A 12,892-nucleotide genomic window follows, 5' to 3' on the forward strand; every position below is an offset into this window, starting at 1 on the left:
TGGCCCATTGGGCAGGAGCCCATCTCCTGTATACGTAGCGTGAGCGTGATGCAGTTTGATCTACAAATACACCCCGTGGACAGGAACTAGCCTATCACAGGGCCTTCATTTATGTAAATCTAATGAAAATAAGTTTAAGTGTGGGCCAATTTCCTTTCCCCTCATTTCCCTGTCTTGTAATCGAAAAGGGAAAAAGTTGTTACTGCAGTTACCGTTATTGTAGTAATACCAACAATGCATTAACTGGCTGTCGTCATTGGCTTCAGCATCACCCCGGACAAGCTGCTGGAGAAGGCCTTCTTCATCCGCCTGTTCAGCCGCAAAGAGATTACCCTCCTGCAGCTCGCCAATGAGAAGTCGCTGCAGCAGAAGGGTATCACCGTCAAACAGAAGAGGTGAGTGAGGGCTAGAGAGACAGCATGAGCTCTATTGGGTCTAATTGAAATTGGAGAGTGCATTTACTTCTAGAGAAATGATTGGGGATCCTAATAAATCAAATCAAAATGTACTCAAATCCACTGTCTAATTGAACATATGACTTCTTTCAAATGAATCTAAATTACACCGTAACTGTCTTCAGTGTTTCCCCTAGGATTTGTTTCAGCAGTGGTGGCAAGGGTAGCGGGGGGTGGATTTCTACTAGCGTTAGCGCAATGACATGCTAGCTGTTCCCATAGACTTCCAGTCATTGAGTCAACGACTATCCATTTAAAAGTGTGTCTGGCAGAAATATATATTAAAACCAAAAATTACATCATTTTTTGCAGCAGTGGCAACAATTTCCACTCCTGCTAAATGAATATAGGAGAAACACTGGTCTTGGTGCTCTGGTTGCTGCCCTGATATCCGATGCTCTTGTGTCCAATGCTGGACACCTTCCTGCTGGTGCTGCCCCTCACTGCCCCTCCCTTCATTCTGACGCTACTACTCCCACCCTCGGACATGGTCCTTCCTCTCCTTTTCTTCTCCTCCTCCTCCTCCTCCATCCCCCTCTCCGCCTCCTCCTGCTGCAGGTTCCGGAGGTTCTGACAGTTGCATACCCGCTCCTCTGGCTGCTCCCCGGTGGGACGGAACCACTTCAATGAAGCGTAGACGAGCTCTGCGAAACTGGACAAGGCAGATATCACTCCCACGGCGAAGTAGAAACAGAGGAAGACTGTCTTCTCCATGGGGCGTGATACGAAGCAGTCCACCGTGTAGGGGCATGGGAAGCGGCTGCATGGGAACTGGGCCTCAACCCGGAAGCCGTACAGCCACCACTGACCGATCAGAAATCCCACTTCTGTCACCAAACGGAAGGCCACATTTATAACATAGAGTTGTCGGAGGTGGCGCTCTTCCCTGGCGGGGTTGCTAATCAGCTGGCTGAACCTTGGCTGGCTTAACTGCATGGTCCTCTTGTTGTGGTGGTGCATGGCGTACATGAGGAAAATGAGGGATGGCGTGGAGATGAGGACTATGTGGAACACCCAGAAGCGGTACTGGGAGATGGGGAAGGCATCATCATAACACACCTGCTTGCAGCCCGGCTGCAGTGTGTTACAGGAAAACTCCCCCTGCTCGTCTTCGAACAAGTCGCCGGCGACAGTGCCCAGGATGAGGATGCGGAAGACCAGCATGAGCAGCAGCCAGAAGCGGCCCAGCATAGGGGAGTGGACCTGGAGGGCATCGAAGAGGCTGCTGAGGAAGCTCCACTCACCCATGATGCGAGGACTCGGCCTGGGCTATTCTTCCTGGCTCTCTGGGGGTCTCTGGAGGTCTAGTGGAACTTATATTCAGTCTATTTTCAGAAATAGTTATCCCTCATGAGTTACTGGCACACAGGGTTGTCAAGTCAAAATGCCAAGTCTGCTCACAAGCCCTTCCTTAAGAAGTACTAAAATGGATGATAAAACCTGAACAGGGTGATTTACAGATCAAAGGCTAATTCCATGGACGTGTGTCCTTCACATGACCTGAAACAAGACAGATCAAATATTTGATTGTTTAACATGCTGATTTTTTTAAATAAAGATAGCTATTCCAATATATTTCCTCATCCACATTACATTTAATTAATTAACACAAGCAAATACCTGTATTAGATGAGAAGTTGCTTCAACTCCTTTTAAGCTGCCTTAGGAAATTAACCAATTCAGTGAAAACCCCTGCTCCTTTCGTGATCTTAAATGACATTGAAGAACAGAGGTTTTGATTAGTTAAGAAGCACATAGGCAAAACAATATAGGTATATTATTGAATGTACTTAATATTACATACAAAACGACCCACACAAATATTTAACTTGCTCACATAGAGGTTAAACATACTCAGAGAACATACCAAACTTTTCAACCATATACATGGTAGATCGTCATAATAAGCCGATTCCTGTACAAGCCTGGTAGAAGTACTCTTTAGCCTCTGGCATACACACTCTGGGTGCCTTGTTTATGTGGGCAGGTGCCTTCTTTGATTTGGTACTTCTGCCTGAGGCAGCCTTGAATCAATGGGTAGCAGTCAATGAGTCATCAAAATATTGCCAGTCAATAAAAAAAAACTAAGATCCGTAGAAAAACCTTTAAACATTAGGTATTATATCATCCATCTATTAAAGGTGCAATGACAAAAAAATGGAGCCAACCTGTGTTGGTTCCCTCAGTGTGCTTCTCCTAGCAAGCCGACTATTACCACAGTCTAACTCCACGTTAGACAGTGATAATGGTTGGCTTTTAGTAGTCCGCTTGCTAGGGCGTCAACGAGGAAGGAAATTCCTGTCATGTCCTATCTGGGATATCAAAGTACACAAACATAATTAATGTTTACTCAAGAGTACATACTCTTGACTGATGACGGCTTTTCCTAATGGCAGGAAGAGTCAGCACTTCCCAATCGGCCTGAGCAGTTCACAAGGGAGAACACAGGAACACCCCAGCATCAATACACCACCTACTGGGTAAAAACTGGTTGAATCAATGTTGTTACCACGTAATTTCAACCAAAAAATATAATGTGATGAAGTTGATGGAAAACTGATTGGATTTGAAAAAAGCCATCAACATAAGGGAATTTCATATTTTTCCCCAAAAATGTTAAGCTAAATCCAATGACATGGTAAAATGTTTTGTTGATTTCACGTTGAATTCACATTAGTTGACAACTCAACTAAATGTAAATCAAAACTAGACGTTGAACTGAAGTCTGCGCCCAGTGGGCACTGGTAGACCTACTGATACGACAGCTGTGAGTGCTTTTGTATTGGGATTGGGTGGGCCGACCAGTCCCTGACTTTGTTTTAATTTTCAAATAGCCTACACCCCTTTCCTGCAGTCAAATGAACAATTCGTCCTCTAGTGGCCTCATGGGTGGAATGTTTGTAATATTTTTCATAATTAATAAACATTATTATTAAACCTGCTTAAAATCCGGTGTTTCTATGTCAAATGAACGGTTTTGTTATATTTCAGTTTTCTGTGATATACAGTGGGGAGAACAAGTATTTGATACACTGACGATTTTGCAGGTTTTCCTACTTACAAAGCATGTAGAGGTCTGTAATTTTTTATCATAGGTACACTTCAACTGTGAGAGACGGAATCTAAAACAAAAATCCAGAAAATCACATTGTATGATTTTTAAGTAATTAATTTGCATTTTATTGCATGACATAAGTATTTGATCACCTACCAACCAGTAAGAATTCCGGCTCTCACAGACCTGTTAGTTTTTCTTTAAGAAGCCCTCCTGTTCTCCACTCATTACCTGTATTAACTGCACCTGTTTGAACTCGTTACCTGTATAAAAGACACCTGTCCACACACTCAATCAAACAGACTCCAACCTCTCCACAATGGCCAAGACCAGAGAGCTGTGTAAGGACATCAGGGATAAAATTGTAGACCTGCACAAGGCTGGGATGGGCTACAGGAGAATAGGCAAGCAGCTTGGTGAGAAGGCAACAACTGTTGGCGCAATTATTAGAAAATGGAAGAAGTTCAAGATGACGGTCAATCACCCTCGGTCTGGGGCTCCATGCAAGATCTCACCTCGTGGGGCATCAATGATCATGAGGAAGGTGAGGGATCAGCCCAGAACTACACGGCAGGACCTGGTCAATGACCTGAAGAGAGCTGGGACCACAGTCTCAAAGAAAACCATTAGTAACACACTACACCGTCATGGATTAAAATCCTGCAGCGCACGCAAGGTCCCCCTGCTCAAGCCAGTGCATGTCCAGGCCCGTCTGAAGTTTGCCAATGACCATCTGGATGATCCAGAGGAGGAATGGGAGAAGGTCATGTGGTCTGATGAGACAAAAATAGAGCTTTTTGGTCTAAACTCCACTCGCCGTGTTTGGAGGAAGAAGAAGGATGAGTACAACCCCAAGAACACCATCCCAACCGTGAAGCATGGAGGTGGAAACATCATTCTTTGGGGATGCTTTTCTGCAAAGGGGACAGGACGACTGCACCGTATTGAGGGGAGGATGGATGGGGCCATGTATCGTGAGATCTTGGCCAACAACCTCCTTCCCTCAGTAAGAGCATTGAAGATGGGTCGTGGCTGGGTCTTCCAGCATGACAACGACCCGAAACACACAGCCAGGGCAACTAAGGAGTGGCTCCGTAAGAAGCATCTCAAGGTCCTGGAGTGGCCTAGCCAGTCTCCAGACCTGAACACAATAGAAAATCTTTGGAGGGAGCTGAAAGTCCGTATTGCCCAGCGACAGCCCCGAAACCTGAAGGATCTGGAGAAGGTCTGTATGGAGGAGTGGGCCAAAATCCCTGCTGCAGTGTGTGCAAACCTGGTCAAGAACTACAGGAAACGTATGATCTCTGTAATTGCAAACAAAGGTTTCTGTACCAAATATTAAGTTCTGCTTTTCTGATGTATCAAATACTTATGTCATGCAATAAAATGCAAATGAATTACTTAAAAATCATACAATGTGATTTTCTGGATTTTTGTTTTAGATTCCGTCTCTCACAGTTGAAGTGTACCTATGATAAAAATTACAGACCTCTACATGCTTTGTAAGAAGGAAAACCTGCAAAATTGGCAGTGTATCCAATACATGTTCTCCCCACTGTATATGAAATGTAATATTGGGATGCAAACTCAAAATTGAATACATTTAAACTCTATATCTGACATGGTACAGGTGTCTTCAGTTTTTAAGCCCATAACCATGTATGTGAAGTGAATACTTTGTTTTAAAGTAAATTTGACTACCAAGAAACACTGTGTGATCCTAATTTAGCCCACTGCAGAAAAAGTCTAGATTGAGTCATACTTTGAACTTTAAATGTAGGCTACATGAGGTTAATACGTTTTTATGTCAGTATCGGATGAAACTGTGAGCTGAGGTAAATTGTTTAATTGCTACTTGCCTTGTTACAGTTTAGATTATTTAGTTACTTACATTAACCATGTTTGGAATCATAGCCTTCCATGTCGATACGCAGGTTGGCATTTATTGGGATGCAGCTCTGCAGTGGTCACTAGCTGGCCTAGCCACATTCATAACATCTTATTTCAAACCCTAACTACACTGCTAACCTTATGCCTAGCCCTAACCTTAAATTATGACAAAAAAAAGCACATTTTTGTTTTCACCATAAAGACAATTTCGACTATGCAAGCCGCAAAGTCAAAATTGCCTTTATGGTAAAAATGTCATGAGCTAGCTACTACTTTAAAGCAATTCAAGATTTAATTGTTACAAATAATTAATGCATGGACTACATTTATGAGAATATTTTGTTTACCTTATCAAGCTTGAAGATGGTACACTCATTTATCAATCCAAAAAAGTGTTATGAGTGAGTGCACCACAAACATCTTTCCAGGGTGTTGGTGCATCCTCTTCCCAATACAGCCTCTTGCAACACCACTGATAGGGAAAGGGTATCCATTTGCAAAAGTAAAGTTTTGCTTTGATGTCAAGTCAGCTCATATTGTTGCTACCTTAGCTGTTATGCTAGCTAATGTGACACTAGCATATTGACATGCATATTGGTATTAAAAGACGGGAACATTGTTTAGGCAAATCATTAGTTAGGTAGCTAGCTATCACATTAAGTGTGCAAAAATGTGATAGCTAACGTTAGCTAGCTACGCGCTAGCCAGCTGGGGACTTCAGCATTACGGCCGAGATCCCGTTAACGGGATCGATATGACAACAGCCAGTGAAAGTGCAGGGCGCCAAATTCAAAACAACAGAAATCTCATAATTAAAATTCCTCAGACATACAAGTATTTTACACCATTTTAAAGATAAACTTGTTGTTAATCCCACCACAGTGTCCGATTTCAAAAAGGCTTTACGACGAAAGCACACCAAACGATTATGTGATGTCTGCACCTAGTCACAGAAAAACACAGACATTTTTCCAGCCAAAGAGAGGAGTCACAAAAAGCAGAAATAGAGATAAAATGAATCACTAACCTTTGATGATCTTCATCAGATGACACTCATAGGACTTCATGTTACACAATACATGTATGTTTTGTTCGATAAAGTTCATATTTATATCCAAAATCTCAGTTTACATTGGTGCGTTACGTTCAGTAATGTTTTGCTTCCAAAACATCCGGTGATTTTGCAGAGAGCCACATCAATTTACAGAAATACTCATCATAAATGTTGATGAAAATACAAGTGTTATGCATGGAACTTTAGATTAACTTCTCCTTAATGCAACCGCTGTGTCAGATTTAAAAGAAATCTTTACCGAAAAATAATCTGCAATAATCTGAGTACAGCGCTCAGACAACAAAACAACCATACAGATCTGCCATGTTGTGGAGTCAACAGAAGTCAGAATAGCATTATAAATATTCACTTACCTTCGATGATCTTCATCAGAATGCACTCCCAGGAATCCCAGTTCCACAATAAATGTTTGATTTGTTCCATAAAGTCCATAATTTATGTCCAAATACCTCATTTTTGTTTGCGTGTTTAGTACACAATCCAAACTCACGACGCGCAGGCAAGTCCAGGCAAAAGTTCGGACGAAAAGTTAAATTACAGTTCGTAGAAACATGTCAAACGAAGTATAGAATCATAAATCTTCAATAATGTTCCAACCGAAGAATTCCTTTGTCTGTAGAAATGCAATGGAACAGAGCTAACTCTCACGTGAGTGCGCGTGACCAGCTCATGCCACTCTGGCAGACCCCTGACTCATTCAGCTCCCATTCCCCCCTCCTTCAAAGTAGAAGCATCAAACAAGGTTCTAAAGACTGTTGACATCTAGTGGAAGCCTTAGGAAGTGCAATATGACCAAAATTCCACTGTATATTCTATAGGCAAAGAGTTGAAAAACTACAAACCTCAGATTTCCCACTTCCTGGTTGGATTTTTCTCAGGTTTTTGCCTGCCATATGAGTTCTGTTATACTCACAGACATCATTCAAACAGTTTTAGAAACGTCTGAGTGTTTTCTATCCACGTCTACTAATATTATGCATATATTAGCAACTGGGCCTGAGTAGCAGGCAGTTTACTCTGGGCACCTTATTCATCCAAGCTACTCAGCGCTAGCCAGTCAGTGGCGCTGACAGATTGAAACTGGTATCAACAAAATGTTTTTCACTCTATATCATAAAACATTGCATTGCTAATAAGGCATCAATTAGCTTACACAATTGTAATGTTTATTAGGAAGTTTACTTGATAAGTTAGACACTCAACTGAGAACTTTGGTAGGTAGCTAGCTGGATAGCTTGGTTTCTATTTTCCAACGGATTTTTCTAAACCACCTAATTGGTTGTCACTTTCTAATTCCATGATTGGTCATTAGCGGTTATTGATATTGGAACGGTACACCAGAAGACACGGCTTCTGGTAAACTGTTTGCCACTAGTGGCAAAAAGTGTTATTGTCGCCAAAGGTTTGCAGCAGATTCACTACTAGTGGCAAACATTTCCAAAATTCTAGCAACATTTTGTGGCACACTATTTATCTTGCAGCAAATTTGCCACAAACTTGCAGGAAGCTTGCCGCAACAAATTCATTTTTGTATGGGCATAGCTGGATTCCTATCAAGCAGGCAGTGTCATCTTTTTGTGGAAGTCAAAAACTTTTTTATGTCAGAGACAAAAAGCACATCAGTAGAACCCAGTAAAAGACTGCGGTTCAGTTGCCGCCTGAATTTATCAAAAATTACTGTAACGACCCTGGGTTTATAAGCGCGGAAATCGACTCTGCCGCACGAGCATGATTTTGTGGCACAGTCGATAGCGCGCCGGACCACGGGCCAGAAGGTCGAGGGTTTGAGACGCGCTCCCTGCTGCCTCATTTACATTAGCTTGTGGCTGGAGAGGCTGCAGTAGCCTAACGGTGTGTGTGTGTGTGTGTGTGTGTGTTAGTGCACTGTGTTTGTATGTCATGATTGTAAACACATCTTGCTTTAACAATTTGACATTTCCTTAACACCACTGCAGCCTCACTCTACCCCTGATATCAAAGTAATTTTTGAAAATGAAAAAAACCCGACTTGGTATAATTTTGATGATGGAAGATTGAATAAGTGTGCTGTTAAACTGTTTGCTTGGAATGATTTGTAGCTATCGTCTCTATCCGTGCATGAGAGTTCATCCGACTCAGTGTCTCTACCAGAAAACACGCGATACCGTAAAGTGTTGTGTATTCACGCACAAGAATCCAGGCGCAAACTCAAGTGCAGATGTCTTTTGACTGCGTCTTGCGAGTGTCGGCTCACTTGACCGCAGTAGAAAACTGGGCCGGTTTGATAGCACATCTCCCCTTGTCGATAGGGTGGACACGCTGCTTGAATTAGCAAAAAATATCGCATATTTGGACTATCAGTAACCACGTTTCCATCCACAGTTGTCATGCGAGTAAAGTCATGAACTTCACAGGGTGTTGAACGTGCACGCTATGAGTTTCATGCTCCTTTCCAATAAATATCGAGGGATTATTCTGGTGGCATTAGGATCGATGCTCGTTTGACAAATAGGCATACAAATATTCTCGCTCTTATCCATAATAATCAAATTATTTAGACTAGCTGTTGGTTAAAGCGCATGTAACAAGACCAGAGTAATGTCACATCCCTCTAGTGGTGCGGGGGCTGTGCTTTGGCAAAGTGGGTGGGGTTATATCCTTCCTGTTTGGCCCTGTCCGGGGGTATCATCGGATGGGGCCACAGTGTCTCCTGACCCCTCCTGTCTCAGCCTCCAGTATTTATGCTGCAGTAGTTTGTGTCGGGGGGCTAGGGCCAGTTGGTTATATCTGGAGTACTTCTCCTGTCTTATCCAGTGTCCTGTGTGAATTTAAGTATGCTCTCTCTAATTCTCTCCTTCTCTCTTTCTTTCTCTCTCTCGGAGGACCTGAGCCCTAGGACCATACGTCAGGACTACTGGGCATGATGACTCCTTGCTGTCCCCAGTCCACCTGGCCTTGCTGCTGTTCCAGTTTCAACTGTTCTGCCTGCAGTTATGGAACCCCTACCTGTCCCAGACCTGCTGTTTTCAACTCTTAATGATCGGCTATGAAAAGCCAACTGACATTTATTCCTGATTATTATTTGACCATGCTTGTCATTTATGAACATTTTGAACATCTTGGCCATGTTCTGTTATAATCTCCACCCGGCACAGCCAGAAGAGGACTGGCCACCCGTCATAGCCTGGTTCCTCTCTAGGTTTCTTCCTAGGTTTTGGCCTTTCTAGGGAGTTTTTCCTAGCCACCGTGCTTCTACAACTGCATTGCTTGCTGTTTGGGGTTTTAGGCTGGGTTTCTGTACAGCACTTCGAGATATTAGCTGATGTACGAAGGGCTATATAAAATAAACTTGATTGATTGATTGATTGATTTGCTGTTTAACGCAACAGTGTTTGTGACAAAACTGCCGGTAGAGTTGAACATGTAATGGAAAAACATTGAACGTTCGATCTTTATTCGGTACATGAAAACTTAAGTGAACATTTTTATTTTGTGTGCACTACTTCATCACACACTTATTTTTCTTCGCAACAATTCAGTTTGGTGGAAACACCACTGGAGGGAAAATGTGCATATTTTCTTTACGCAGGTTTTAAACTAAACAAAAACATAAACGCAACGATTTTACTGAGTTACAGTTCATATCAGAAAATCAGTCAATTGAAATAAATTCATTAGGCCCTATCTGGATTTCACATGACTGGGCAGGGACGCAGCCATGGGTGGGCCTGGGAGGACATATTTGGGAACCAGGCCCAGCCAATCAAAATGAGTTTTTCCCCACGAAGGGGCTTTATTACAGACAGAAATACTCATCAGTTTCATCAGCTGTGACTGGTCTCAAATGATCCCGCAAGTAAAGAAGCCGGATTTGGAGGTCCTGGGCAGGTTTGGTTACACTTGGTCTGCGGTTGTGGGGCCGGTTGGATGTACTGCCAAAATCTCATTGCAGGCGGTTTATGGTAGAGAAATTAACATTAAATTATCTGGCAACAGCTTTGGTGGACATTCCTGCAGTCAGCATGCCAATTGCAATTGTGGCATTGTGTTGTGTGACAAAAAAAAGCACATTTTACAGTGGCATTTGTCCCCAGCACAAGGTGCACATGTGTAATGATCATGCTGTTTAATCAGCTTCTTGATATGCCACACCTGTCAGGTGGATGGATTATTTTGGCAAAGAAGAAATGCTCACTAGCAGGGATGTAAACAAATCTGCGAGAAATACGTTTTTTGTGCACATGGGACATTTCTGGGATCTTTTATTTCAGCTCATGAAACATGGGACCAACACTTTACATGTTGCGTTTATATATATTTTTGTTCGGTGTAGAATATTCGCATGAAAATAAATTGCCGCTCTAGCTAGGTTTCTATCCCTTTGGCGACAAGATTTTCATGTGATTGTTATAGAATCTGCATAAAGGACAGACTATACGCATTTCCCCACCTGTGGTTTGTTTTCACCAAATGGACTTGTGGATAAAAATCAGTGCGTGATGACAAAATGTAAGTTTTCATGTACCAAATAAAAATCTAAAGTTTTATGTGCTTCCATTGCATTTTCACCCAAACCGGTCGTTTTGTCAAACTGTTGCGTGAAATAGCAAATGTGTCTACTCTGGGCACCTGCGCTCTAGCCAACAGCTCGCAGATACAGTACTGGTAGCCTATGCAGGTTGGCTAATTTACATGATATTATGGATAAACGCAAAATATTTGTCAAACGGTAGTCAAGCATCGATCATCATGTTTCCAGAATAAGAGCCTTAATAGTTGTAGTGGGAGGAGGACCACACAATGTCATTGCATGACTCCAAATTTGCTCCGATATTATGGTTATTAAATCACCGCCATTTCCCGAATAATACATTTCACCGACACAAAAAGATCCCAACATGTCGTACAAACAAAATATTTGTAGTTCTAAAAACCGTATGAGTTAGCTCTTAATTGATTTCCTATTGGGAAAATTAACAATAGTGTTCCTTCATGACCCTTTGCATAACCCATTGGTGTCTGCATGAATGCCCCCGACAGCTTCATGCTTGTGACACTTTTTAATGTTGGTCAAAAGGGAAATAAAAGTATTATCGGAGTTTATTGCACGTCGTTAACAGAACTGCGGGACAACCGTGACCGACAGGAGACTGCCTACCGGTCGCCCCCAGTTAGTACAGGCGGGAAGCTGGAGCGACACCGTGTGCTAACTAGCTAGTTCGCGACATCGTTATGGTGCATTACAGCCATCGACAGTACTGGAGCGCCCCTGCTTCCCACCTATGTAGTGGAATCATAGTAAAAAAAAAAAAGAGACTAATACAGGTATAGAGGGGTTCCTGCAAATGTATATTTTGGATAAAGTAAAATATGAAATACTGTGTAGAGCTTCCTAAAACTGATTGTAACTATAGACATACATTGTGTACAAAACATTAGGAAAACCTTCCAGATAATTGAGTTGAACCTCCATACTGCTGCTGTTCCAAGTCTCATGTACATCATCCTGCCTCTGAAGTGGGGCCGCTATAACGTTCCTAATGTTTTAGTGTAAAGTATGAAATGGTTTATTAAGTCACATTATGAATTCACTATGATATATTTGTATGATTACAATGTATCTTATGGGTTGAAGTGTGTATTTTCAATCCATATAGTTGGGCGGGGGGACTACATTGTTCAAAAATATTGCCATTCTAGATGGATGAAAATAGCCATAGCAAATCAGAGCAAAAGGTATCAAGTAAAGATTATCCATGTTCTAAGTAAGGTATGAGTTCTCATTTCACAGGGTAACGATACCCAATTCTTGTCAAACTAAAGTTCTTATAATACAGTATTCACCTGAAATGAGTTTGTAGAGAAGAGGAGTTGTAGAACTGTTGAAATGCCCATCCCGATCAGGCCACCAAGCTCAACTTGATCAGGGGCCTGCTCGGGAGGATGCAACCTTGCAGAACATTCAGATAGAAATGTATCATGCACAACAGATGTGTAAGAGACCAGGGAATCATGTCCGCTCTATTCTTTCCATTTCTGTCTGCAATGTTGAGAACATTCCACATCACTTAATACACTTCTGCTCATTTGGGATAAGGAGCACATCTGTACTGAGATGTGTCAAAGCAAATAAATGGGAATGCTAAATTCCAAAAGCTGTTAAGCATTGCGTGATTTCAATTTACATGGAACTTCTCCCAATTACTAACAAACACAAAATGATAACAAGCAACTACTTTATTTCCCAAAACAAATATAAAAAGACATCCAATGAAATATTTACATGACAAGACAGAACATGAATAAAAATATGAAAACCGAAGACTGAACATGTAACGAATAGATTAAAACTAGTGAAATTATTCAGCATAACATTTGTCAAATAGTTTGCCATTTGCAAGATGCGTGAGAATATCTTTCACGGGACATCGTTTTTTG

General features: G+C 41.9%; 1 protein-coding gene across 1 annotated transcript; it reads right to left on the reverse strand.

Annotated features, from left to right (window-relative positions):
- Window positions 1–426: 426 nt before the first annotated feature.
- Window positions 427–1,934, reverse strand: LOC120045384 (gap junction delta-3 protein-like). Its single transcript, XM_038990258.1, has 2 exons — window positions 999–1,934; window positions 427–435 (listed from the first exon to the last, which is right to left on the reverse strand). Exons 1-2 carry the CDS (start codon window positions 1,701–1,703, stop codon window positions 427–429), a joined length of 714 nt encoding a protein of 237 aa, XP_038846186.1. The 5' UTR covers window positions 1,704–1,934.
- Between the last annotated feature and the right edge of the window lie 10,958 nt (window positions 1,935–12,892).

This window comes from Salvelinus namaycush, chromosome 4 (genome assembly GCF_016432855.1).
Source record: "Salvelinus namaycush isolate Seneca chromosome 4, SaNama_1.0, whole genome shotgun sequence".
NCBI classification, from domain to species: Eukaryota; Metazoa; Chordata; class Actinopteri; order Salmoniformes; family Salmonidae; genus Salvelinus; species Salvelinus namaycush.

What these genes read in the sequence shown, in the direction of transcription:
- LOC120045384 (XM_038990258.1), bottom strand. Translation starts at nt 1,703, where the DNA reads ATGGGTGAGTGGAGCTTCCTCAGCAGCCTCTTCGATGCCCTCCAGGTC.